At 41.8% G+C, this 27,188-nt stretch overlaps 1 protein-coding gene across 6 annotated transcripts in view; it reads right to left on the bottom strand.

The window, feature by feature from the left end:
• The window catches only part of PDE4D (phosphodiesterase 4D), a 574,941-nt gene that overhangs the window by 146,911 nt on the left and 400,842 nt on the right, over positions 1-27,188 (bottom strand). For all 6 annotated transcript variants that reach the window (XM_042454656.1, XM_042454657.1, XM_042454650.1 and 3 more), the window contains exons 4-5: positions 24,064-24,137; positions 21,098-21,147 (exon numbers count right to left, since the gene is read on the bottom strand). In XM_042454656.1, coding sequence (XP_042310590.1) covers positions 21,098-21,147; positions 24,064-24,137 — 124 coding nt within the window. The remainder of the gene's footprint in view (positions 1-21,097; positions 21,148-24,063; positions 24,138-27,188) is intronic.

The following is a 27,188-nucleotide window of genomic DNA, read 5'->3' as shown; positions in this document are numbered from 1 at the left end:
TTTCCAAACCTCCAAGGAATACAAGCAAGAAAAAGTCATGCCACATGTTTTCCTCTGTCTCAACGAACTAGTCAAGATTTCCGTCATCTGGATTCAGCAATCCTTTCCCTAAAAGCATTACAAGGACAGCTTCCCAGCTCTGCCGCTGGATCCTTTCCCAGTTGGATCTCTCTCCGCATGTGTCAGACCTTTCCACGCCCCATGAATAATGTTTGGTCAGGATAGGTAACCTGGTTATGTCAAACTGTTTTTTGGGAGATTTCCCCCTTCATTTATTTTGGCACTTGCCACCTTTGGCCTCATTGCTCCCCCAGCCCAAGCCCAGTCATCATCTTCACAGTCCTTCTAATGAAAACTGATTTACTCAGTAGCTCCTGTTTATAAAGTTAATAGACTAATGGTAAAGGGCTTAGTACAATTTTAACAAGCCAGAGGAAGCCAGTAGTCACTTGCACAGTTTGACCTCAGAGTTATTTCCTGTTTCCCAAATACAGCAAGAAGTTTGTTGCTCACTTGGCAATAAAAAAAAAATCCACAGAGATGTATTCCTATAATATTCATCAGGGCATACAAATGAAAGTACTTGTTCCAACCACGGCAAAATATGTGATGACCACGAGCTTAGAGGGCTGTAGTCCAGTTTGGAGCATTTTAGTCCCACAAACTGCACTTTGTTGCCCACACACCATGCTGGTGAGAGGTTTCTGAAAGTTGTAGTCCAAAAAGGTAACTTTTCCAAAGTTTGGGTTGCAAGGGAGGACCAAATTTCTGTTCTTTCACGGCTCCCTTAAAACCATTGATTTGACCGAACCTCAGCTGCTAGACCAGGGAACTATCATGCTAACCCAGATTTTTGCAGCACATTTCCCACACTACTACTCCCATCAGGCTTAGCCAGCAATGGCAGTGGTCCAGAGTAATGGGATATGTGGTCCAGAAAATATACAACTCAACTATGACCAGCCTAAAATAGGGGGTTGGGGAGCCAGTGTGTGAGATACATCAGGAACCCTCTTAAATGTACAGTATTTCATAAATTTAACAATGAGATTTTTTTAAAAAAAACAGTACAGTATCTGCATAAATTTAGTACACAGCTGGAAACATGTTGGACTTTGTGGCTACGGAAAGGGGGAAATGAAGGCATCTCCTCAAAAGAATTCCATCCACCAAATTACATTTTCCTTCACTCTCCATTACAGTAACTTAAAACCTTAGCTAACATGTATAACTACAGATTAGGCATCCAAAGAAAAGGGTCAGGACAAAGTGACCATGAAGACAGCAAATATAAGGTTTTTAGATGTCAACAATGTTCAGTGTCTCTCTCTCTGAAATGCTAGAAATTTGAGGAATGAAGGAACATTTTATGAGGGGAGGCAGAATTCTTATCAGGATGGAGTGCAAGTCTCATCAGCCCAAGCTAGGAGAGCCAGTGGGAAGGGATTATGGGAGTTGCAGTTACACATCTGGAAGGCCTAACCCTCATTTGGTGGGTTGATGGACAGCTTCCAAAACAGTTTTCATTTGCAGTTTTTATTTATTATTTTTTTAAAATTATTCCAAGCAGAGACAGTAGCACAACACACAGGTGCTGTTCTGTATTAAACCTTTTTGGATTTCTAGTTTCAAGTTATGATACCCCACAAATGTCAGTTAGCAGCAATGCCTGCACCCTGAAAGTTATCCTTTGCTCTCTGCTGCCCTCTCATGCATTTTTATGGGCATTTCCTCACCTGTATGATGAATGCAAAAAGGCAACTTTAGGAGTTTATCACACAGGGACCATATGTACCTCCATCCTGATAATGCTTAAAACATCCGCATCCTACAAAAGTGTGCAAATGCACAAATGATTTTCACACGCAGAACACAATAACACGTTAGAGGCTCATTGCTAAAGCAAGAAAGAGGGTAGAGCATGAATTTGGTTTTCACACAGATGCATGTAAATCCCATTGATGGTTTGGGAATCACGTTTTGGCGCATGTGGACAGAAGAATTAGTTGCATCACCAGAAGTCACCAGAGCACACACATGGCAGCAAACAAAATCACCCAGAGAAATAAACAATTTTTACACAATTTTCTTTATAAAAATATACTGTACTGTCCTGTACTTTCCCAGAAATGGTATCCAACCTAAGTGAAAAGAACAAAACATTACCTAAAAGATAGGAAACTTTAAAAAGAAAAAAACATAAAAGGCTGCTTTCCTGTCAGCAACCAGGCAAGACAATGCAGCACTGGAAGTGAACCCACCCCAAGAACTATGGGAAATCTGGCGACAAGTACAAAAACTGTGAGAATCCCATGAATAGCTTTTTCACTACAGCAATTGCATAAAAAAGTGATATCATGAATAAAATGGAAATGAATTCACAATATTTTCCCAAAAATGACTAGTTGCTGGTTCATGCCTCTTTCTGGTCAGATCCTTAGTGGTTTGTGCACAATGTAGTGTGAAAATCAGCCGCACAATTGCACCTAATACATTAGACAATCATGGGTTCTTAGCCTTTTAAACTTCCAATTTTCCCCATGTGATAAACTCCTAAGAAGAGGAGAGAAAGAATTCCTTCCTATGGATAGGTCTCTTGGCTCCCTATCTACCCTCTTTCCACTGACAGGTAAAGAGCTTTTTATTCAGTCAGGCCTTTGGCTTTTAAGATACGGGAGCAGAAGTATCTTTTTAATGGAGCTGGTTATTCTTTTTACTATGTTCTAATGTTTCTTTTTTATTGTGCATCTATGCTGTAGAAATAATGTTGTTTGACAACACTTTAAGCACTGTACTCCTTCCTAAGGAATCCTGGGATTTGTAATCTTAAAAGGCCTTCAGCTTCCCCTGCCAGAGTGCTGGTGCCTCACAAAACTACAAATTCCAGGGACAGAGGACAGAGGCATAGCAGTTAAAGTGATGTCAAACTGCCTTATACCTACAGTGTAGATGCATCCCTATCTTAGTGTTTTTAACAGAACTATTCATTGTTTAAACACTGAATAAAACGGCTGTCCTCTGTACAAGAGAACATATGTCCAGTTTAAATGTGGTGATCTTGTTGATGTTATTGTTCCATAAATCTGCCTGGAACTTAACATGGAACTTAACAGAATAATACAGAACAGAACAAACCCCTTTCCCTTAAAGGTTTTCAATACAGACTTGGACTATTGGGAAGATAACACAGGGAGGGGAGTAAGGGAAAAACAAGGGTTAAAAAGTGATGTCTGTGAACAAATGAAGCTGCTATTATTATTTGATGTGTGTCAAATGCTGACAAAACCGAGCCACAGAAATGTCCTAGATCCCTCAGATTTTGATACAATGATAGGAACTTTGTTTCTTCTATCTGCCCTCTGTGATCTGAACAATGACACACATTTCAAAATAGACAGTACAACTATAGAAGATTAGAATTGCAAACTTTATAAAAACATATGAAGCAACAGTATGAAATGCAGCGAGGTTTTAAACCTTTCTAGTATTTTATTCCATAGTCTCACTTCATTATTTCATAGTCACACTCCATTATAATGATCTGCAAATGCAAACATGTTTCCCTAATGTCACAAAATTAGTATCTGTGGTTGTGAAATTCTCAGAAATACTCACTGCACCCCGAAAACTGGTTTTATTAACTGTTCACTAAATGAAAACTGGCTGTGCATTCCTCCCAACACACTTTTAAAATAGATGTTCTAGGACTGTAAGAAGGGCATCCAGTAAAAGATTTCATATTCAGTTTGGGAAATGATGAAAGGAAGGCATACAGTGAATGACTGCATATTCTGTTTGTAGCACCATCTGTGATCAAGTTGTGCCAGGATTTTCTGTCCAGCTGTGAAGTTTGAAAGGAAGGCCATCATCTATCAACTCTAGGAAGCCTATAAAACTGCCTTCTTCAGCCTGATGCACTCCAAAAGTGCTGGGCAGTAACTCCCACCATCTTCAGCCAGCATGGTCAATGAAGACATCAGGTTAGATATAGCTACTAGAAACCCTTGAGTCCTTCAGGGCCATCTGAGATGCATGATAACTGAGGGCCTTGTTGAGCAGTGATTTGGCTTATATTGACAAATTAACAGCCCTCTGCCCAGGTGTTGACTCTACTCTCTGATCTGCAAGTTTTCTCCTTGTTCCAAGTCATCTTTATAACAGCTGTAAACAATTGAAACCAGTTTGGTCTGCAGCACCCGCAGCATGATGATGAACTCTGTTTTTATTTTTATTGTATCCAGGAGCAGTACTTCAGTCTTGGAATGAACAAATGAACATATTTGTCACCTAGATGAGAATGATGTTAAAGTTTCTTGACACAGACAAGTTAACATTCCCATGATAAAACACTAGGTGCACAGTTCACATCAAAATATTGCCCTGGATCAGACCAGGAGACCATCTACTACAGTATCCATTTTTCAACTGTATACATCCAGATGCTTCTGAGAGGCCCATAAGTAAGATGTTCTGTTGTTCCCTTACTACCAAGCACTGGCATTCAGTGGCATGCTGCCTCTGAAGGTGGAGGTTCCACTTAGCTATCATGGCTAGTAACCTGGGTTTTGGAAACTTAAACTGTTTTAACTTTTGTAAGCTGCCTTACAAAAGTCCCTGAGCTGGGGAAAAGGCAGAATATAAATAAATAAGGAAGATTTTGTTTTTGTTTTTTAAAAAATAAGTCCCAGATCCTGGAAGTTGTGGTAAAAATGTAAGAACTTTTCTTAAGTTTGACTTTTTTTCTTTATTATTCTAATCCCTTTCAAAGCAATCTATTCCACTAGCTATCTTTACCTCTTGTGGTAGTGAGTTCCATGTAAGATTTCCTTATAAGATGCTGCTGCTCCTGTGTATTCAGGCAGCAGCAGTGGCTGTAATACTATTATGCTGTTAGGTGGACTGCATGCATGCCCTCCAGACAAGGATCTGTATTAAGTCATCCACACTTTAACAACATCTCACACTTACTAGTGCAAAATGCATTCTGCTTTATGCTGCCTGCTTACAAGGGCAATTCTGCAAGCTTGAGCAAGCCAAACTAGACAATTGTGGCCTTCCAGATGTTGTGGGATCCTGCCTCCCATAATCTCTCACTATTGGTTCTGTTGGCTAGGTCTGATGGGAGTTGTAGGCCAAACAGCTGTCCAAAACTGAGCTGGAGCACCTTGTCTTTTGATCTGAATAGCTTTTATAAAGCACATTAGACCAATGTGAGCTCAGTTGCATTAGCTTTGGGCCTAGTTTAAAATGTTGGTGATGAACAACCCATACCAAGGGTTCAGAACTTGTAGCCCTCCCAATCTTCATGATATCCAACTCCCATCAGTCCCAGAACAGCTGGCCCTGCCATTAGGCAGAGTGAGGTAGTTACCTCAGGCAGCAAATGCTGGGTGATGCAGAGACTGTGGCAGCAGGAACCCTCTGGCTGTTCTCTCTGTCACAGGACTCATCCATTTGTTCTTCTCCCATATAATCTGCCCCATATACTCAGGTCCTCTGGGTGACATCTACTTCAGTCAACCAAAACTAGGCTGACCATTACCCAGAGGCTGTTTTCTTTAGTAGTCCCCAGACTGTGGAAAGACCTGCTGGAGAGATTTGTCAGCTTGAGATGCTGTCTGACTATAAATCAGCAGTAAAGACCAACCTCTTCAGGCTGGCCTATCCAGATTAGTTTCACATTATGGTTCTTAAAGTGTTTATTGATGGATTTTAATATGTATTGCTTTTATATAATCTTTTAACTCATGTTATGTGTTAAGACATTTGTTGTTGTTCCCTCGATCCGCAAAGACAGGCAGTTAACAATAACTATTATTATTATTATTATTATTTCTTACCAGCCTCTCCTTGTGGAGCAAGGCAAGGAACAACAAATAATATAACACTTAACATAAGTTAAAAGAATATATACAGTGACCCCTCCTTTTTTGCAGGGGATCCATTCCAGACCTCCTTGTGATAAAGGAGTTTCGCTTATTTTCAAGCCCCATTGGCTTGAATATGAGGACGCAGGGGTGTGGCATGGGCACACACCCTATTCATTCCCCCTCTGTTTGTCCCTCGTGCATAAGTGAGGGGTGCAAGTCTGAAGACTGCAAGAACAGAGGGAGGACTGTAAAACCTATTGCTATTGTGCTGTTGTTTTTGTTGTTATTGATAATTTGCTTTCCATGCCCTCACCAAGCCTACAGTCTTCAAGTACAGGATATTGTTCTGTGTATTAAATTAATTTCTGAGTTATAGCAGCCCTAAAGTGAACCTATCCCAGGGTTTTCTTCACAAGGTTCATTCAGAGAGGGGCTGCCACTGCCTTCCTCTAAGGCCAAAAGAGTGTGACTATCTCAGGCCACCCAGTAGGTTTCTAAGGCTGAATGGGGGTTTGAACCTTGGCCTCCAAGAGTCCTAACCAAACACTTAAACCACTGCACAACAGTGGCTCTAATTGTCCCATAGCCAATGCTGAAATAAAATTAAATCTGCTATATCTACTTGGCTTCCATAGATGGAATGCGGGTGGGGGGTGGAGGCGCCATCTTGCTTTTCACCTCAGTCAGCAAAATGTATAGGGCTGCTCTTGAGCCTCAGCCAGCACAGCCAATGGTTAGTTGTCATGAGAGTTGAATCGAACAATATCTGGAGGGCCACACATTCAAATGACCTTCTCTGGGATCTGGTTATGTTAGCGAATTGTCCTTCTGTTCACCATGTGAGACAGTAGGGAAATGCTTACTGTATAATGACATTGGCATTACTGGTTGGGAAACTCTGAGAGATGCAGGCCCAATAAGATCATGTTTCAAAGCTCTGGCTATGGGGCCATGCCTTCTCTCATACTATGCAATAAACTACCAAGAGGAACATGTCTGGGCTGTTCATCTGTTGGAATTTTTGTGCTTTAAGTGTGAGGCCCCTTGTGTTGAATGGTTTGGGCTGGGAGATGTTAGTTTGGCTGGGACACTATTTTGTTGTTATTTTCTTAAAACAAAACTGCATTTTATTCTTCTGGGGGCTTTAAAGGTGGTTGTACTGTGGTTTGTATTTTCAATTTTCTTATGGTTGTACAACATGTTGCATGCCATCCTGATGATAGAGAGTAGAGTTTACCAATGTAAAATTCACAAGCATATAAACAGTGGAAGAATAATTAAGCAATTGCACAACAGTATGGAGTGCAAAGAAGCCAATGCTCTCCTGAACTATTACTGTGTCATGCGATGCAAGAAAAATGTAAATGAAAAAGGAACTTCACAGCATGGTCTACTAGTTTTTACTCAGGAATAAGGCATGCTTGACTCAACTGAATTTGCTCCCTATATGGGTATATAGCAGTGGTGGCGAACCTATAACACGCGTGCCAGAGGTGGCACTCACAGCCCTCCCTGTTGGCACGTGTGCTGTCACACCAGCACCGAGTTTGCCAGAGTTTGTTACTGGAAAGTCAGAGGGATTTGGCAATTCACGGTAAATAAGTAGGTTTTGGGTTGCAGTTTGGGCACTCCGTCTTTAAAAGGTTTGCCATCACTAGTATATAGGATTGCAGGTGTAAGAAAATCTTCTTAAGCCTTACCACAGGGTGAAGATATAATTGGACTTTAACTCCCAAGCCCCAATGGTGCCAGATGATGAGGCACAGGTTCTTCTCTGCTGCCTGAGGATCATTGCTTCCATAAAAACAATGGGTAAGGCCCATCCAAAGCTAAGTACTTTAGAATCCCATTGGTTTGACAGAAGAGTCAAACGAGTGTTTAAATCTCTCCCATTGAAAATCAATGAGGCTTGAAAATGCTTAACTTTGGCTGGACTGTGCCCAATGTTTATTATAGCAAGGGCTTTATTTAATAAGCACGCTCTAGTGCACCTAGACTATGACTCACTGGAAGGGAAAACACCTTTTTGGCTGGAGAGCAAGAAAAGAATTGGTAAGATTTCAGAGAAATACATAGTCAGCACAAGGTCTGATGGCAGAATAAAGGGGATAGCTGGCATGGCATTCAACATCTCCTTGGAATCCAAGGACGTAGCCGGGGGGGGGGGGGTTTGGGGGGTCGGAACCCCCCCTATCAGGCCTGGGGGCATTCAGCTCCTTCCTCCCCTCCATTAAAAACACTGCGAGGGAACAGAGGAAAGACAAAAAAAAGTTCCTCTTTTCCCTCTCCGTGGCTTTAATGGAGGGGGGGGAGGAGGGGAGGAAGAGAGGGAGGGGGAGAGAGAGGAGAGAGAGAGGAGGGAGGGAGTCCCTATGACTCGCTTTCGTTTCCTTCAGAGTCCGGCTTCCACTCGTGCCTCCTCCTCCTCCTCCCCCCCTTCCTCCCTCAGGGAGAACTGAAGAAAAGAAAGAAAAGGTGACTTCTAACTTTTAGCTGTTATATCCATGAACAATATGTATAATAATAAATAAAATAATAATAATAATAATAATAATAATAATAATAATAATATAATAATAATTTTTCCTTACCCAAAGTGCTGAGGATTAGATGATTTTGGATTTTGGGTTTTTCAGATTTGGGTATATTTTATACAGTATTATGTCTAATGGGATATTATACAGTACTGGGAGATGGGATCCATGTATGTCTCATATGCATCTCATGACATAGAATGAAGGTAATTTAATGCACTATATTTTAAAATAATGTTGTGCTTCGTACACTGTCTTCAGCAAAAACCCTGAGACCATTATTCCTTGTATAATTCAATAATTCAGTCATTGATCTAACCTTCAGGATTCCCAAGTTTCCTTGAGTTGGGTCAGACCAGATGCTCTCAGGGTCAGTGGGGGTTTGGAAGTCCAGAGAAAGGAGACTCAGGCTCTACTCTGGACATTTCTCCTGAGAATGGACTCAGGTTTTCAAAAACAGTCATTTCTGGATTTTGCAACAACAAAAAAGAGGTGGGTCTGTGATGCAGAAAGGCAAGAGGCTTCCTTCCAGCCTTGTTTTTCTCTTTTTTAAAGACAATAGAAATAAAATACAGTTAGCTGGCCCTTTTTCAGCATGTCAATGGGGATGCTTTGTGAAGAGTTCCTGCATGGCAGAATGGGGTTGGACTGGATGGCCTTCGTGGGGTCTCTTCTAACTCTATGTTTTTATGATTAATAATTAATATATGGATCAATCTAAGATGATGAATCGGGCTGTGGAGTCCTATGGCCTGCTCCCGGCAATGCTAGACTGCAGGCCCCATCATCCAGCAGCACCACCAGACTGATGGGAACTGCAGTTTAATAGGCTGCACATTGCAGATAATCCAGTTCGACACTGCTTTAATGCTATGGAAATCCTGCGTTTGTAGTATGTTGTGCAACCAGAGGTCTCTGACAAGAAGGCTAAATGTCTCACAAAACTACATATCCAGATATTGTTGTTGTTGTTATTTTCTTATATCCCACCTTTCTCCCAATTACAGACTCAAGGTGGTGATTTTCCTAGCATTAATCTATAGTATATCTTTCTACAATGCAGATGGACACCTCTATTACATATTTGTTGAGGTGCTTTGACTGGGAGTTCCTGCATGGCAGAATGGGGTTGGGCTGGATGGCCCTTCTTAGGGTCTCTTCCAACTCTATGATTCCATGATTCTGTAGCACTCTGAGCCTACTGCGATTTTAATAGTTTTTAAATGTTAAAGGTATAAAGTCTTATAATGCAAGCCATGCACTGTGGAACTATTGCCACTATAATTTTTTATGATTGATTTTATACCTGCCTTTCTCCCAAATAGGATCTCTAAAGGGGTTTGGTTATAAAAAAGAAAAGGCTTGGAATAAAAATTATGGTAGATAGATAGATAGATAGATAGATAGGTAGGTCTTGGAATAAAGGTGTGTGTGTTGTGTGTGTGTGTGTGTGTGTGTGTGTGTGTGTGTATCTCAAAATTAAAAATCCCTCTTGGAAGTGGGAATGAAATGTGTGGATGCAGCCTGGGTTCATAACTCAGCTCAGATGTTGGAATACAGTGTCTCAAAGCATGAGCAGAGTGTCTCTGAGCATGAACAGAGTGGCTGCTGCTCATTGCTTGGCAGCTGCACTTTGCTTTATCGAGCTGAAGTTATCTGATGTAAACACCTTCAGAGGAAGGACTCAGTTTGCATCTGCATGAAAATAATCCAGCTGGCCACTTTAACTGCCCTTGGCTCCATGTTGTGAAATGCTGGGATTTTTAGTTTGTTGTGGAACCTGACAGATGACTCAACAGGTCCTCCAAAACTACAGATCCCAAGATTCCATAGCACGAAGCCATAAGAATTTTAAAGTGGTGCCATCGAGGTGTCGCGGGTAAACGCTCGACCCCTTTTGTGTCTTGGGGGGGGCTCTTGCCTCTCAAAATGGTGGCACTTAGTCTTGACCCCCCCCCCCCCTTCCCAAAATCCTGGCTATGTCCTTGAATCTCAGACAGAATTCCTTGAAAATGAGATCTATAATTACACATCAAAAAGCAGCCATTTGACTTTACTGGTTTATTCATTTAATTTATAAACTGCCTTTCTCCCAGAATGGGACCCCACGTGGCTTCCAAGAAAATCAGGTTAAACACCCTTAACACTGAACTTTAGTGTTAATTCTCACATTAAACAATATAAATCATTTAAAAACCAAAAAAATTAATGCTGGGGAAATATATTTTCCTACAGTGTACTGATATAAGGATGATGGGAGATCTACTGCATGGCTGGTACACCATGTAAATGGAAACTGTACCTTTGGACATACCAGGATAGTGCTTGGTATGCATTAGTGTATCACTTCAGATGGATCCATTTTTATATCCTAACCAGGATTCCAGAGGGCTTCCAGTTACAGGCTAATCCCAAACAAATTCCTATGGAGTGGTTCCAGCCTTACATCACATCTAGCAAACTGACATGATGGTGTCACTACCAAAGGATATGGGGGAATCACTCTCACTTTCCACCAGTTGCCATTCTGTGGCACTAAAGCTCTCCATATTAATTCTAACCCTGGTGAACATAATCCCCCGGATTCCTTAAATAGAACCATGGCAGTTCTTAGTGATATTGACCATGGTATCCTTTGAACGCCTGAGGGAGTTGGGTATCGGGGCACTGTGCTCCAGTGGTTCCGTTCTACCTCTCGGGCAGATTCCAGTGGTGCAGCTGGGGGACGGCGCTCTGACAAGAGGGGCGCTTACATCTGGTGTCCCTCAGGGAGCCATTCTGTCCCCCATGCTATTTAACATTTATATGAAACCGCTGAGAAGATTATCGGAGACACGGGGCGCGGTGTTATCAGTACGCCGATGAAACCCAAATAGTCTTCTCTGTGTCTCTGACTGAGCAGGACCAGGGATGGCATCTCTCCTCTTGATGCCTGTCTAGACTCAGTAATGGGCTGGATGAGGGAAAACAGACTCAGCTTGAATCCAGAGAAAACGGAAGTGCTCGTGATAGGTTTCCCGGTCCGGGATTGGAGGTTTGTCCACCTATCCTGAACGGGGTCACGTCCCTTGAAGGACTCTGTTCACAGTCTGGGGGTGCTCCTGGACTCGTCGCTCCACCTTACATCTCAGGTGGGATGCGACGGTCAGAGCACCTGTTTTTCAACTTAAGTTGATAGCAGCTGCGACCCTTCCGGCCGGAGGGACCTTGAAACGGTGGTACATGCTCTGGTAACCTCTCGTTTGGATTTCTGTAATGCGCATCATATGGGACATCCCTTGTACCATTCCCGGAAGCTACAGTTGGTTCAAAATATGGCAGCTAGAGTGGTCACTGGATCTTCCAGGGCCACCCATATAACCCAGTATTAAAAGATCTCCATTGGCTGCCATTCGCTTCCGAGCGCAATACAAGGTGTTGGTTATACCTATAAAGCCCTAAATGGTGGGCCCAGGGTACTTGGAGAAAACGCCTCTCCCCATATAATCCGCCCCGCACACTCAGATCGGCTGGGAAGCATCTGCTGAGGTCCCAGATTCAAAATACGCCAAACATCGCGTAGAGAGCCTATTCCATCTCGGCTCCTCTGCTCTAGAACGCGTTTCCCAGTGAGCTCCGCTCGGCCACACTCCCTTGACTGGTTCAGGAAGGAACTAAAAACCTTCCTGTTCCAAAAGCTTTCCCCTAATTCCTTTCCTTTGTAGCCTCCTTCCCCCACTGTTATTATTTTGTTGTTGAACATCTATGCTAGCTGGATATTGTTATATTGGTGATATGTGAATTGTACTGTGATTTAATGTATTATTGCTGTTTATCGTGTTTTATCCTGTAACTGTATTGTTGTAACCCGTCTTGATCTACGGAAAGGCGGGCTATTAAATAATTTATTTATTATTATTATTATTATTATATTATTATTATATATTAAATTGCTGTAAGTTGCGAAGCTTCAATGGCCAGCATCCATGTTTTTTGTGGGCTTTTCGGGCTATGTGGCCATGTTCTAGCGAGTTTCTTCTGACATTTTGCCAGCATCTGTGGCTGGCATCTTCAGAGATGCTTTGCCTGGAAAAATTGGGTGTATATACTGTGTGGCCGAGAAAAAAGCCCATAACTTGGTTCCGATACATGGACGACACTTTCACCATCTGGAGCCATGGAGGAGAAGACCTGGCTGTTATTCCGAACCATCTGAATAACATCCACCCCAACCTCCAATTCATATGGAAAAAGGAAGGAAGGAACACTGCCATTTTTGTGTCCTTGTCATCGCAAACCGAACCTACATTTGGGTCCCACAGTATACCAAAAACTCACCATACAGACCGTACCTGAACAAGAACTCCACCCATCACCAGGACAAAAAAGAAGCACAATCAAAACACTGGTAGACTGAGCAAAACACACTGTGAACCCCATTCTTGGAAGATGAACTGAGCATCTGGACCAGGCTCTACAGGCCAATGGTTATTCCAGCTCAGACATCAGAGGGCTGCCAGGCCTAGGAATACCTAGAGAGTGAAGACAAGCACCACCCAAAGCGAAGGTATTTTACCATACATCAAAGGAGTCACCAGAGAATAGGCAAAGTGGTGAGGAAGCACAACCTTCAAATGGTTTACAAACTGACGAAGAAATCCACAATTCTTCACTCAGCCAAGGGCCAGCGAGACCTCTCACAGCTGCAGGAGTCTACCGCATACCATGCAGCTGAGAAAATGTCTACATTGGGACCACCAAACGCAGCATGCAAACCAGAATCAAGAACACGAGGACACTGCAGACTGGGCCAGCCAGAAAAATCAGCAGTAGTGGAACATGTCACAAACCATCCTGGGCATAAAATATTATTTGAAAACACTGAAGTTCTGGACCATGCCAACCACTATCATATCAGGATGCACAGGAAGCCATTGAAATCCACAAACACCTGGACAATTTCAACCGGAAGAAGAATCCGAACAAAATTTGACTACCAGTCCTGAGGAATAGCAAAATGTAAATGGGAAACCATTCAGAGTCAGGGACTTTCCCAGCAGATAATTGATCACCAATTAGCAGACACTAATCCTCGTTTGCATTAGCCTCCCAGACTGAGGCCAGCCATCAACACAGAACAATACACATGCAAATCACTCCTGCATTCCCAGTATATATACACCCAATTTTTCCAGGCAAAGCATTCTCTGAAGATGCCAGCCACAGATGCTGGTGAAACGTCAGAAAGAAACTCTGCTAGAACATGGCCACATAGCCCGAAAAACCCACAAAAACTATAAAAATTGCTGTAAGTTTGCAGTCTAGATCCTTTCATAACTCTCCCCTACACAGTAGCATAATGTGGAGTTTGGACATTGTAACAGAAAACTGTATGAGGGTAAGTGTTTCAAGTCCATTGGTTTTAGTCTAAGAAACTCAAGGTTCTGTGTTGGTTTTGAGTTTGCTGAACTATTTGAGTTTGTTTAATTTGCTTAATACTGATTTAAGATGTTGATTATAAGATAAGATTAAAATATTTCAGTAATTAAAAATACAAAGAGAGAAGCTGTGCACCATTCCTTTGTAAGATTGCATTGAAAATAGACAGGACTAAATTTAATTGCTAATCCTAATTTGAACAGCCCCATGGAATCTGTATAATTTACGTAAGGGGGACTAAGGATGCAATTCTACACTAACTTCATCCTTGAAGGAAGCAACAAGTACGATTACTAATTTTCTTCCCATTGTGAGAAACGTTTTGAAAACTGTGCAGTTTTTGAAGACAATTCACAGTTCAGGACTTATTCTGTGCAACATTTGCATAAGTTTTTTTTGGGGGGGGGGGGTTGCACAGAAAATTATTTGCTGTGCGGGTGAAAGCATTTTTGCACAGAAATTTAGTAATTTTTTGTGCAAAAATCTGTTTTCTGTATAGAAAATGCTGCAGCTGTGGACTTATGCTACACAGAATTCATATACTGTGCTTATTCTGACCAGAAAATAATACTTCTGTGCAGAAATATTGTCCATGTGCAAGTTATTTGTACAGAATAATCTTGAACTGCAAAATTTCTTGTCAGTCCAAATCTTTTCCCATTAGGCTTTCCTGACACTCAAGAATTTTTTAAAATATTTTTGAATAATCGTTCCATCCCCCGTGGTAACTACCAGATGCTGATTGGTTTAATGGGATTATACTCCAGTTAGGACCAACAACTGGATCTAGGCCATGGCATTCCGGTCACAGATCTCCCAGTATTTTGGCTAATTTAGTTCTTGGTTTTCATTAAATCAACAACACTGGACAGAGAAAACACATGTTTCTGGGAGGAATGGAATGGACAGCCTGGCTCCTTGGAATGCTGTGCTATCCTGGATCATCTGCTGAGGCAAGGAGCTGAACTAACTTTGCCACTTGGTTACAAACACCTGCCTCAGCCTCTTATGGTCCTGGCAGCTGGACCGACCTAAATAGAAACCTCATATATACAGATTACAATCGTGTTTCTCTTTTCTGATGCCTTGCTCTGCATGAGTGGAGCAATAAACCAGGAACTTCCTAGTAGCAACAGAGGCAAACAGACAACATTTCAAACACCTCTGGAAAGATTGCATGGGAGGAAACCTGGCACCAAATTTCTAAATGGATGTTAAAGAAGCAAGGCAGCGTACAGGAAAACCTCTATCATCTGTTTTGCTTTGGCACAATGTCTTCATATAAAGCTGCATTGCCACTATTACCAGGGTGTCATGTGCCTCAGGCAAAGATTTTGTGCTTGAGCCACCAAGTCTGTTGTTATGGCAATGATCATAACATTAAATACAGCATTAGGACTAGGGATGGGCAAACCAGTTCAGGCAATGTACCATCTCAGCTGAACCCCTGAGGCATTGTAAGTCTTTGGACTGGCTCTGACTTTGTTCAGTCAGCCAGAGCCAAACCATTCAAGCACCAATGCACACCCTTTAATTTGAAGTATAGGCCTGGCAACATTGGCAGTATTCTTTTAATAGAAGAGAGAAAACAAGAATCCTTCACACTGCTTTCAGAAGCATTGAGGTATTCAGAGTTACTTTATTTTTTTCCCTTTCATTCTTTCAGAACCCTGGTGGTGCAGTGGTTAAATGCCTGTACTGCAGCCACTCACTCATAAACCAAAAGGTTGTGAGTTCAATACCAGTCAGGGGCTCAGGGTCAACTCAGCCTAGCATCCTTCCAAGGTTGCTAAAATGAGTACCCAGCTTGCTGGTGGCAATTAGCTTACACATTGTAAACCTCTTAGGGAGTGTTTAAGTGCACTGATAAGAGGTATAGAATTGCACTTGCTATTGCTATTGCTATATTTCAATCCTTGGTTTCTAAGACTGCAGCCCTACACAGGGGTGTTACTAGGGATATGCTACAGATGGGGACAACACCAGGTGAAACTCTAAGGGAGGTGACATCACTGCTCCGCACACACCTGCCTTTTGTCAGAGATGGGCTGTGGTGTTTGCCAGCATCACTTTAAAATGCTGAAGAGAGAGGGTGAGTGGGGTGAGGCTCAGTGGGAGGAGAAAGGAGAGGCCTGCACAATTTTAATTCTTTTTAAAAAAATCTTAAAAAAAGAAAAGAAACATATTAGTAAATTTTCACTTTAACCACATGAAACTGTGTACATGTAAATACATTTAGGGAATACATTTAAATTTAAAGGTATCATTTTAATTTTGCTCATTGTTCATGCCACTACTATTGCTATTTCATTCAGTGATATACTGAAATTAAAACTTATGAGCAACATTAGTGCAAAAAACATTACTAAGGATTCTGTATGGTGTGGTATGGGAGGAAGTCAACAGGGGAAGGGTGACACCATGAATTACTGCACCAAGTGATGCTAACTCTAGTGACACCAGTGGCCCTATGCATGCTTGCTTTGGAGTAAGCACTTTAATAAACATAACAGGGCTTATTTCTGTTTGTACTTTTGAGTCTGCAAAATGTTTCCTAGTTTTGATGTAAGTAATAAAAAACCTCCTTTTTTGTTTTGTTTTACAGATATCTGTGATACTAGTAGACTTTAAAGCAGTCTTCCCCAACCTTGTGTCCTCCAGCTGTAGAGAATGATAAATCCCATAGTCCAACCCTTATTGGTGATGGTAGCTACGAACAATTGGAGTTTGTAGGCCAAAACATTTGGAAGACACAATGTTGGGGGAAGCTGATCTAAGTGATTAAAGCAAAAATAGAATTTTAGGTTGATATCTAGTTTAACGGAAAAACAGGTAACCTTAGAAGCTTTGGTCCTTAGCACTTTAACAGTAGTTATTGTTAAGAGAGAAAATACTGAAACTATCTGTACCACAAGATATCAGAGACAGATCAAGCATAAATCACTGTTGTTATGTGCCTTCAAATCAATTCCAACTTATAGTGACCCTTTATGTGTGTGTGTGTGCCTCCAAGTCACCTGTAGATTCATGGCGACCTCATGAATTTCATAGGTTTTTTTTTTAGTTAATTAATACTCAGAGGGGTTTTTGCCAGTTCCTCTGAAATATACCCTATAGCACATGGTATTTGTGAATGATCTGCTGTACAAGTACTGATCTTACAACAGGGTTTTTTCAGCAAAAATTATTCAGAGGAGATTTGCAATTGCTTTCTCTAAGACTAAGGGGATAAACAGACCAGCTTGAAGCGCCGGTATGGTGGTATTATGGCAGGCGGTATTATGGCACTCCCTTGGTGTGGCATTTATATGACACATGCCAAAGGAGCGCTGAAAGGTGCTGCTGGGGCAGCAACGACACCTTTTTGCCAGCTCTAAAAGGAGTGGCATTTTGCCATTTCTTTTAAAGCCGGCAGAGCACTGGATCAGGGCTACAGCATGCGGCTGCTGTGGCCCTAATCTGGCATTGAAAGGGATGGTGGGATGCTGCTCTATCAAGGCCATTTGTTTTGCCCCTAAGAGAGTGTGCCTTGCTCACAGTCAACCAGTGGGGTTTCCATGGCTGAGCAGGAATTCAAATCCTGGTCTCCCAAGTCCTAGTCTGACGGTCAAACTATTACACCAAGAAGACTCTCAATAATGATTCTTACATGCATGGTTTGAATGCACAGCAAAAATTGCTGTTTAGTGAGTGGATAATAAAGTTGGTCGGGTGTATCTGTTGATACAAAACAGAACACTGTCTTGGGTACACCCAGGTTAAGATGATCCAGAAATGCTTATAGACACCATGAGATATCCCCCCCCCGCCCCCCGATGTGGCATTAGTAGATATGGAACAGAATCAGTCCAGATTTAGTAATTTACACATGTAGTAATTTAATGCAAAATAATTCTTTCTTGTGAAGGGAATTATATTTGCTTTAAGTCCCGACTGTTTCCTTTTTACATGATGAAGATGCTGTAAAGTCATTTAAAAAAAAATTGTATATGGAATTACTGAGTGTAGCAGTTACTGATTTCAAACTCTGTACTTAACAGTATTATAGCCCTACAAGAAGGTAATGTGTATTACTTCACTTACTCCAAAATCTGATTAACCTGCATTTGGCTTCTTCTTATGCTGCTAAATAGGGCTCTGGGTATCTGTCACAAAGTCCTATCCTGATACCAGAAGTGAGATTTCTTCCTATGACGCTTCTATGCTTTTGAAGACAGATAACTTTTAACACTTGCCTTTCCAGTGACTTCTCATATATGTTGATATAATTTTACTCTCTGTAACTCCCCCTTATCTATAAAGGATATTTTGATAACACTTTATTGTTATATAAGGAGCTACAACACTCAAAACTTTCTGATGGGTTTACAACATGACTGAACCAACACATGTTAGCCAAAACAAATAGTGACTCCCCCAAAGGAATCACTAGTGGTGCAGGCCACATCAGGTGACACCCAAAGGGGAGGTGACATCAACAACACCGCCATCTTGAGGGGGAGAGAAGCAGGCCAGCAACAACAGGCCTCTGCCTGCTAAGAAGACAAGCCCTCCTCCCGACCGCCATCTTGCTTGTCTTTATTGCATGTTGTTCGATTCTTATTGGTTTTTGTGAGGCTGTTTTTATGATGTGTAAGTTTTAAATGATCCTGTGAGCCGCTTTGATCACCTCGGAAAAGCAGTATAAAAATAAAGCATATTATTATTATTATTATTATTATTATTATTATTGTTCCCCAAACATCTGACTTTGGGCAGAAAAAGGTGGTGGTGGTGACTTGCATCCCTTTAAAATGCTGAAGAGGTGGTGTAAATCTCAGTGGGAAGAGAAAGGTGAGGCCCCAGTTTTTTAAAAAAATATTTTAATTTTTTTTTCTAAATTAATTTTAAAAATTCTTTTAAAAATTTCTTTAAAAATATCACATCTTACCAAATTTTCACTTTAGCCACATGGAACAGTGTACATGTAAATACATTTAGGCTGTGCATATGACATTATAATTTAAAAGTATAATATTAATTTTGTAAGTTGTTTATGTCACAACTATATTGTGACATAAACGGGAATTACGATTTATGAGTAGCATTAGTACAAAAACATTACTAAGGATTCTCTATGATGTGGTACGGGAGAAGACCAGTGGGGGTGGGGGTGACATCATGCGACACCATACATCTAGTGATGCCAACCCTAATGATGCCACTGTGCAGATCCCCCTCCCAAAAGAAGGATGAGACAAAAGGCTGCTCAAGACTGGGAAAGAAGGAGCATTGCAGCTTGCAAAATATCATGCTTGCAGTGGAGGGTATCTGAGAATGGAACAGCTTTCTTGGTCCAGTAGCTTGAGGTACAAAACCTGCTAAAGATGAGACGAACTCCTCCCCTCCATGCAGACAATTATCCTTTACTCCATGAATGTTCAAAAAGAAGCCAAAATGTAGCCTTGCCTGTACTAACAAGACTTTGTTAACTCATCTATACCAACATTTACATCATATCATATAAAACACTAAGTACAGACAAGACATCATTAACAGTTACTCACAACCATAAATCTAAGGGTTGTTGTCTACGATACCAGCTACCAGACCATTCCCAGTACAAATTTGCACATAACAGCATTTTTAGCAATCAGCTTTCCTAAAAATTGAAGGCTGTCAGAGCTAGCAATTGTATATGCTTTTTTAAAAAAGAAAACTGTAGGGTAAATTGAAGGGACCCAATCTGCTTCATGACTATAAAATGAGAAAAGCATTATGGCCATTTAATCTCTGCTTCTCTATGGTGGCTGAGGGGGCAGGGAGGGTTCACACACCATCTAGAAGAGATGGGCAATACAGGACTCACTTCTGTTGTGCTGCATTGGTGTCTGAGGTGAAGCCAGGGCTATTGCCACAGCAATAAATGGGCAGTTGGCATTTGCGCTTCCACCAGGCCCTTAAAGGAAGCAGGGAAGTGGCAGCATTATGGGCAGTTTGCATGGTAGTGCACTGTCGGGCCCTGAAATAGGGAGGGTGCAGCAGCATAAAGGCTGGATGATGGGACCTGTAAATAGGCCAGCAAGTTCCCACTTGGCACCCTGGAATTTAATAGACTTTGTGAGGGAGCGGTTCAGGACAGAAACTTTCATGTCTCATGAAGCCTGGAGTGGCTTACTGGCAGTGCCAACCTCAATAGTGATTTTGTTGGGCCTACCCTTGGGTGGAGCCCAGGCACCAGACCACCATTATCCTCATCAGAATATGACAAATAGCCAGCCCACTACATTGCTATTGCATTTCATACAATTGGGAATGAGGCAACACTAATCTATTAAAACAAACAGAAGTTTCAATGATTAATTGGCTTGATGAATGATTGGGTTGATAAACTGCCATGAAAATGAGATGATAAGTCCCCATACAAGACCAAGCAACACCCAAAATATTTTGCAGTACCACAAGGATACTTCATATGAGTACACTGCTAAAAAAAACCTGTTTTTCCCACCACCAACACCTACAGCCAAACCCAGAGGGGACACTGAAGCCTGAGGAGCTGGGAGCCTACACCATCATCCCTGGCAGTCAAAAAGATTAAAAGTGTTTGAACCTGCAAACCCTGGTCCCACTACCACACTTGAAGGAACTCAATAATGTGTTTAGTGAGGTTCTGAGAATGTCCTCTCTTCAGGCACTGTCAGACCCATTTGCCTTGTGACTAGATGCTATGTGGTAATAGCAGTGTGTTTAAAAGTACTAAAAAAAAAAACCCAAACCCAACACATAACTTCTTTGCATTATGCAATTTAGCAGGATGGATGCCCTCCCAGCCTTTTGCAAAAGCTCAGATCAGTTGCAATTGCCTCCAGCCAGCAAATGGTGTTTAGTGGACCTACCACTGCTGGCTAGGGGGCACTGGAACTCCTCTTGTCAGTCTCAGCAGCCTTGCTGGAAAAAGAGCAAAGTTGCTGGGTTTTATAAGAGCTCACATGCTGCTATCATTTGGGTTTGTTGTGGATGCTAAGGAGCATTTGTGAAATGTCCTGAAGTGTTTCTTGGCACAGTTAAATTGCACTCTAGCATACCTTAGACATCACAGAAGCAGAATACTATGGCTAATAGTACATTTGATAGGCCCTTTGAAATGAAAAATATGTTACACACACACACACACACACACACACACATTTATACAGACATTATACAGAAGTTGGTGTATTTTCATGAAATAAGCACAGCCTTAATTGTGATAACATCTTATCAAAACAGTCTGATGTTATTAAAATATCTTACCTGTTATGGTTGCTTTGTTGATGGATGGTTGGTTACACATGGGTGACCGTCTGACAGAAAGAGAAAGGGAGTGTCAGAAAAGTAATATATTGGCACAAAGCAAATTGTATTAATACTGTCTTAGAACAATGTTGTTAGAAAAATAATGAGGGTTTTTAAATACAATAAACATCAATGACAAAAAGACAGAAACAACTAATGAAGGCCAAATTGAGGAACCAGAGATTACCTCTATTATCCATATTTGTCAGGAGCTTTTGCAAGAAGGGTGCACCTGCAGTACACCACACTGTTTTTTAAAATTAATTAATATATCATGAATTTCACATTACTATTGGATATTATTGATGGAGCTGGGGTATTTATAGTTTAATTATAGATAAAGGTATTCATTTCCTTTATTCTTCCAGTATGTACATTTTTGTAGCTTTACTCATTCCATTTAAATTGGTGGGTGGGTAAGAAATTGGGTTTCCAAAAATTTGTGTGGCTGTTTCCCAAGTCCAAAATAGGGACAAGGACAGGAGAAAGGGAGTATCATCATGAATGTGATTTTTCATCTTAAGAATTGTCTTTTAAGTACAGCAAATAACCCCTTGTCAATGTATATATAATTTATGTAAGTTTAAAAATAAATTAAATAATTGTAAATATAATGTATTAGCATTTTTCACTAACTTTCCTATCTCTGAGTGTATAGTACATGCACTCTTAGATTGGGCAAAAGGCACTGGGAAGACAGTGATAACTAAACAGTCAAAGGCATCTCCCTCAAGTACCACTTCTGCAGTCTTTAGAGCAGTCCTAGGTCCAAACACATTGCAGAAATGATCTAGTTTGAGATCATTTTAACTGTCCTGGCTTAATGGTAGGGAATTATGGGAACTGTAGTTTTGTGAGACATTTAGCCTTCTCTGCCAGAGAACTCTGGTGTCACAATAAACTACAGTTCAAAGGATTCCCAAGCATGGAGCCCGTGCAGTTAAAGCAATCTCAAAATGGATTATTTCTGCAGAGTGCTTTGGGCCTTAAAATTGTGATACATGCCCCCTTATTGAAGTTATGCAGATAAAAGGACATGGCTTCAAACAGATGGCTCAAAAGGGCCCCTATTGGGCTGATCTGGGGCAGGGCATGCACATGACATACATACCCAGTTCACTTGGAGACAGCACAGAGGCTGAACTGAGGCTGCTGAATGCAGCTCACAAAAGGAAAGGTTTCTTACCACTCATTTTTGAGGCCAGTTTGGGACTGTGGCAATGGCTGCCTTCAGTACCAAAGCCTCTGGCTGCTCTTCCTGCTCAATCTGCTTCACCCCACGTCTACTATATGCTGTTTTTTATTCCTTAGAAGACTGAAAACTATACAGGTGCAACAAATTAATAAGAAAAAAGAAACACTTTTAAGAGTCACTGACTCCAAGTAAAGAGGACTACAAGCGTATTTGTTGTGGATCCTATTACAGAAAAGGGAACACACAACAAGGCTAGGTTCATTGTGTATTTTTTTTTTAGTTGCCCTGAAATTTATTTGTACCTGAAATTGGCCTGGACACATTTGATTAAATGCAGAGTGGACAGCTATGTGGGAGCCAACAGCAATTTTCCCCAATCTTGACTCCTCTGAAAGTTACACACTCCCCGCCCCCAGCAAATCCAAATACCTCCATTTCCCCCTGCAGTCCCTCTCAAAATGGCAACAGGAAGTGATGTTACCTCCCTAACACCATTTTGAAAAAGACTGCAGAGGCAAATGGGGATATTTGGATGTAGTTTTTTTAACTGTTGGTTTTGTGTTTTTTCTTCTTATTTATATTTTTTATTTTAACATGTTGTACCCTGCCTCAAGCCTTGAGGAGAGGTGGGAAAGAAATTCAATTTATTCTTATTCTTACTGGTGTGGGATTATAGATGCTTGTGGGGACGGTGTGGGTGTGTTTTCGCATATTTTGTGGGTTTTGCTTTGCTTTGAATTGCCTGAAAAATGTACCATTTAAAAATAAAATTAAGAGTGGGGGTTTGATGGCTTTGGAGGACTGGTTCATTGGCCATGAAAGTGGAGTTCAAGGGATGTATGCAATTGGTGCGTTGCACTATGCACACCCCTACATTAAATATACAGTTGCATCTGCACTGTTTTTGACAACTTAGTCATGTTGTGCCATTGAACATTTTCCCATTCTCTTCCCAATGGCATTCAGTGAAGTGGAATGCAGATGGAGAAACACAGTCAGGCACATAGTATCTGTTGCCACAGGTATTATGGAGGAAAGGAGGGGAGGAATAAAACAGTGGCTGCTGCTTCAATGTTGGCCACATATTGAATGTTACTTGCAGTTTTGGCCTATGTGAAGCATGACTACTGTGCCCCATGGACTGCTGGTTTTCTCAATGATTGCAGCCTCATATTACAAACATAAAAGTGAGTGCAATCTCATGAAACAGATATCTCAACTCACTTTATGACAGGACTGTCAACCTGTGCTTGGATAGCACATGTTGGACCACAGCTTCCAGCAGCAGTGAAGTCCTACACATCCAGAGGGCAGCAGTTCATAAATAATAATAATAATAATAATAATAATAATAATAATAATAATAATAATTTGTTTTATTTATATACCGCTATTCCAAAGATCATAGCGGTGAACAGCAAATAAGCCAATTAGCAAGTAAACTAATTTGCCCCCAACAGTCTGGGTACTCGTTTTTGCAACCTTGGAAGGATGCAAGCCTGAGTCAAGCTTGGGCCCTTTTGCTGGTCTTGAACTCGCAACCTTGTGTTTTTGAGTGAATGGCTGCAGTACAGGCATTTAACCACTGCGCCACCAGGGCTCCCTGGTAGCGCAGTGGTTCAGGTACATACAATAACACAGAAGATGGTTCAGGTACATACAATAACACAGAAGTATTACACTATGTGTTATGCAAAAAGTGAAGAAATTGAAAAAATGCCACACTTACTTGCTGGGTGCTCGATCCTGAAGGTTGGTTAATGCAGCAAAATTATTCCGTACAGTACGTAAACTGGCTAGCACCTGTAGCAAATAAAGATGAAGATGTTTCATTTCCTGGGAGTTCAGGTGTGTTGCCCATTTCTCTCTATTTCATTTAGACAGTAAACCGAAAACTTTCAAAAGAGACTAGTAAACTTTCCAGGATTATTGTGGTGTACAAAGCCTTTGACCATTATTTGACAATGAAGCTTTTGTAAACACAGAGACAGGAGGTTTGCCACTTTCTTTCTTACCAAAGAAACCATTATTTGTTTTTAACAAGCAGCCTTGTTCAAAGAAGAGGAAAATTTCTTACAAAACAGTCTTTGTCTCTCTCTTTCTCTCTCTAAAATGACTGAGCTTTGAAAAGAATAGGCCTTTGCTGTCTAGTACCCTTTGCATCAGAATCATCACAGCAGTTAACATCCGCACAATAAGAACTTTTCACATCTGACATACAATCCACGTAAATGTCATTATCAAAGAAATTCATGTGATCTCTGTTCATGGGCAGCAGACAGACACATGCCTGGGTAAACATCCATGGGGAGGGGAGGGACACCTTAAAGTAATTGAACTAAATGGTTATCCTCATCCACATGATAGCAGTTTGATGACACAGATCTGCACAGGAAGCAGTGACTGGTATGTGGGTGTGCACCTGGACAGACCAAGGGCATGGCCAGCTCTGGCAGTGATGATCACTTCTATGGAGTTTATCGCATGGGGGACAACTGAAAGTATAATCGATGACTAACTCGTGATAATCCTGCATTGCGCTAATGATGCTCACATGACTGTGAAGGCCCCGTCCAGTTAACCTTCGCCTTGACACTGACTTTGGAGGATGGCAGTCCTGAGGGATTATCTTTATCCCACTGCTACCACCAATTAATATGTATGTGGAGGTTTAGATCTTGTCAACCTCCACCTTGAGCACCAAAAGATTTTAAAATGCAGGTAGTGTTGCTGTCTCTGAAATCAACATAAGGCAAATGAGATTTGAAACAAAGAACAAAAGTTTATTAAATAACAGAATAGAATAAATAAACTTGTTTCCAAAACTGGTTATTGTTGTCTTCCTTAGTTATATTGTATATATTTAACTGATGTTGTCAATTTCCCCTTTCAGTGCTTAAGCCCCACAGGCTATCAACCACAATCAAGGTACACAACACAGTACTCTCTACTCTAGAGTATGTTTGTGACCCAAGTCCTTTGGACTCCAAAAAATCCCAATTTCCAGTCCCCTCAGGAACTCTATTAACCCAAAGCCCTCACACTGGCTTGGATAGAACCTTCCCTCAAGATTCTATAGTCCCAATTGTCAACCAACTGTCCACTGACTCTCAGTTCGGAATCTTTTTAAACTCCACAGCCCACATGCTATTGGCTGAGCTCCAGCTGCCTTCTCATTGGTCAGCTCAATATTCTATTCACCACAATGACATCGTGTTCAAAGCACTATTATCCCGTGATTAACCTGTGATAATCCCACAATTGCACTAATGGTTTTCACACAATGTTGAAATTAAACATGATTAAAGTGCCATTATCCCATGAATTCTGCTCCTCCTCCTCCTCCTCCTCCTCCTCCTCCTTCTTCTTGGTTTTACTTCGTGAATGAAGATTCAGGAAGGACTCATCCATGCTTTCTACAAGCGCGATGATGACGTTGGATGTATCCTTTGAGCCTGTGCAATGGATTTTTCTGGTGGAGCACAGTGTGCACAGAACTGGCCTCGCCCTTTAAACCAGAGGTTCGACTGCTGAGGCCTTGACAAACATGGACGGTGGCAGCGAGGTCCTCGAGTCGTAGGTTTGATTAGAGTTTCCTTCTCTTAGATGGTTGACCTTACAGGGTTAGACGAGCACCATCTGCCCGGGTTTGGGATTAGAGTTTTCCTTCTCCTAGGATGGTTGCCATAAGGCTAGAGAGCCCATCCTGCCCTTTGGTGCTCTTGGTCAGACCCTTCGGTTATGACCTGTCTGGCATGGGAGGCCCTACCGGTGGGTATTATACCACGGCCAGCATAGCTCACAACTTCATTAGGGTACGCAAGCCTCTCCCCCATACAGTCAGAGCATAGTTGGAGTGGTATAGGAGGCCAGAAGATGACAGTTAAGGAGGGAGGAGCCTCTTCCTTCAGGTTATCCCTGGTGGAGCTGAGTCTGCCTGATCACTCTCTCTCAGGCCGGAAGATGACAGTTAATGAGGGAGGAGTCTCTTCCTTCAGGCTAGCCCTGGTGGAGCTGGGTCTGCATGATCACTCCCTCTCAGGCCGGAAGATGACAGTTAAGGAGGGAGGGGCCTCTTCCTTCAGGCTAACCCTGATGGAGCTGGGTCTGTCTGATCACTCCTTCTCAGGCCGGAAGATGGCAGTTAAGGAGGGAGGGGCCTCTTCCTTCAGGCTATCCCTGGTGGAACTGGGTCTGCCTGATCACTCCCTCTCAGGCTGGAAGATGACAGTTAAGGAGGGAGGAGCCTCTTCCTTCAGGCTAGCCGTGATGGAGCTGGGTCTGCCTGATCACTCCCTCTCAGGCCAGAAGATGATCCCATGAATAACCAGGCAAGAAACAGGAGCAAATCATTCATGGGATTTTCCTGTGAATGACTTTTTGTTGTTTATTGCCTGGTTATTCTTCAGTTATTCATGGGATAATGGCACTTGTGTTCATCTCATTTTAATCACACTTTAATGTCAATTGCATGATCACTGTTTAAACTCTGCATTTCCCCCCGTGTGATAAACTATGTGTGGGTGGTTGGTGGTAAGCAGAGTCCCTTACTTTCACACCCCTTAGTCAGAGGCAGAATTTAGAAAAATGTGCCAATGGTTATGCTGACTGGAAAATTGTGCTTGCAGTCCAAAACTGTAGCCTTCCCAAGCATTGGTTAGAGGTGCATTGACAACAACAAAGCTTGACCATGTGCCAGAGGTAGTTCATGGCATGGCATGGAGCCTGAACTTAAGGAAGGTAGGGTAGGGAAATCCTGAGCTCTTTTTGGAAACTCTTGACTCCTCCAGACCCTGCCAGAGTCTGCCAGACCATCCATTCTGCACCCCTCCCCCGTGGTGATGGTGAACTGTA

The sequence above is a fragment of the Sceloporus undulatus genome, chromosome 2 (genome assembly GCF_019175285.1).
Source record: "Sceloporus undulatus isolate JIND9_A2432 ecotype Alabama chromosome 2, SceUnd_v1.1, whole genome shotgun sequence".
Lineage (NCBI taxonomy): Eukaryota > Metazoa > Chordata > Lepidosauria > Squamata > Phrynosomatidae > Sceloporus > Sceloporus undulatus.
The sequence above is the reverse complement of the archived record's forward strand: the minus strand, read 5'-3'. Positions and strand labels throughout refer to the sequence as shown.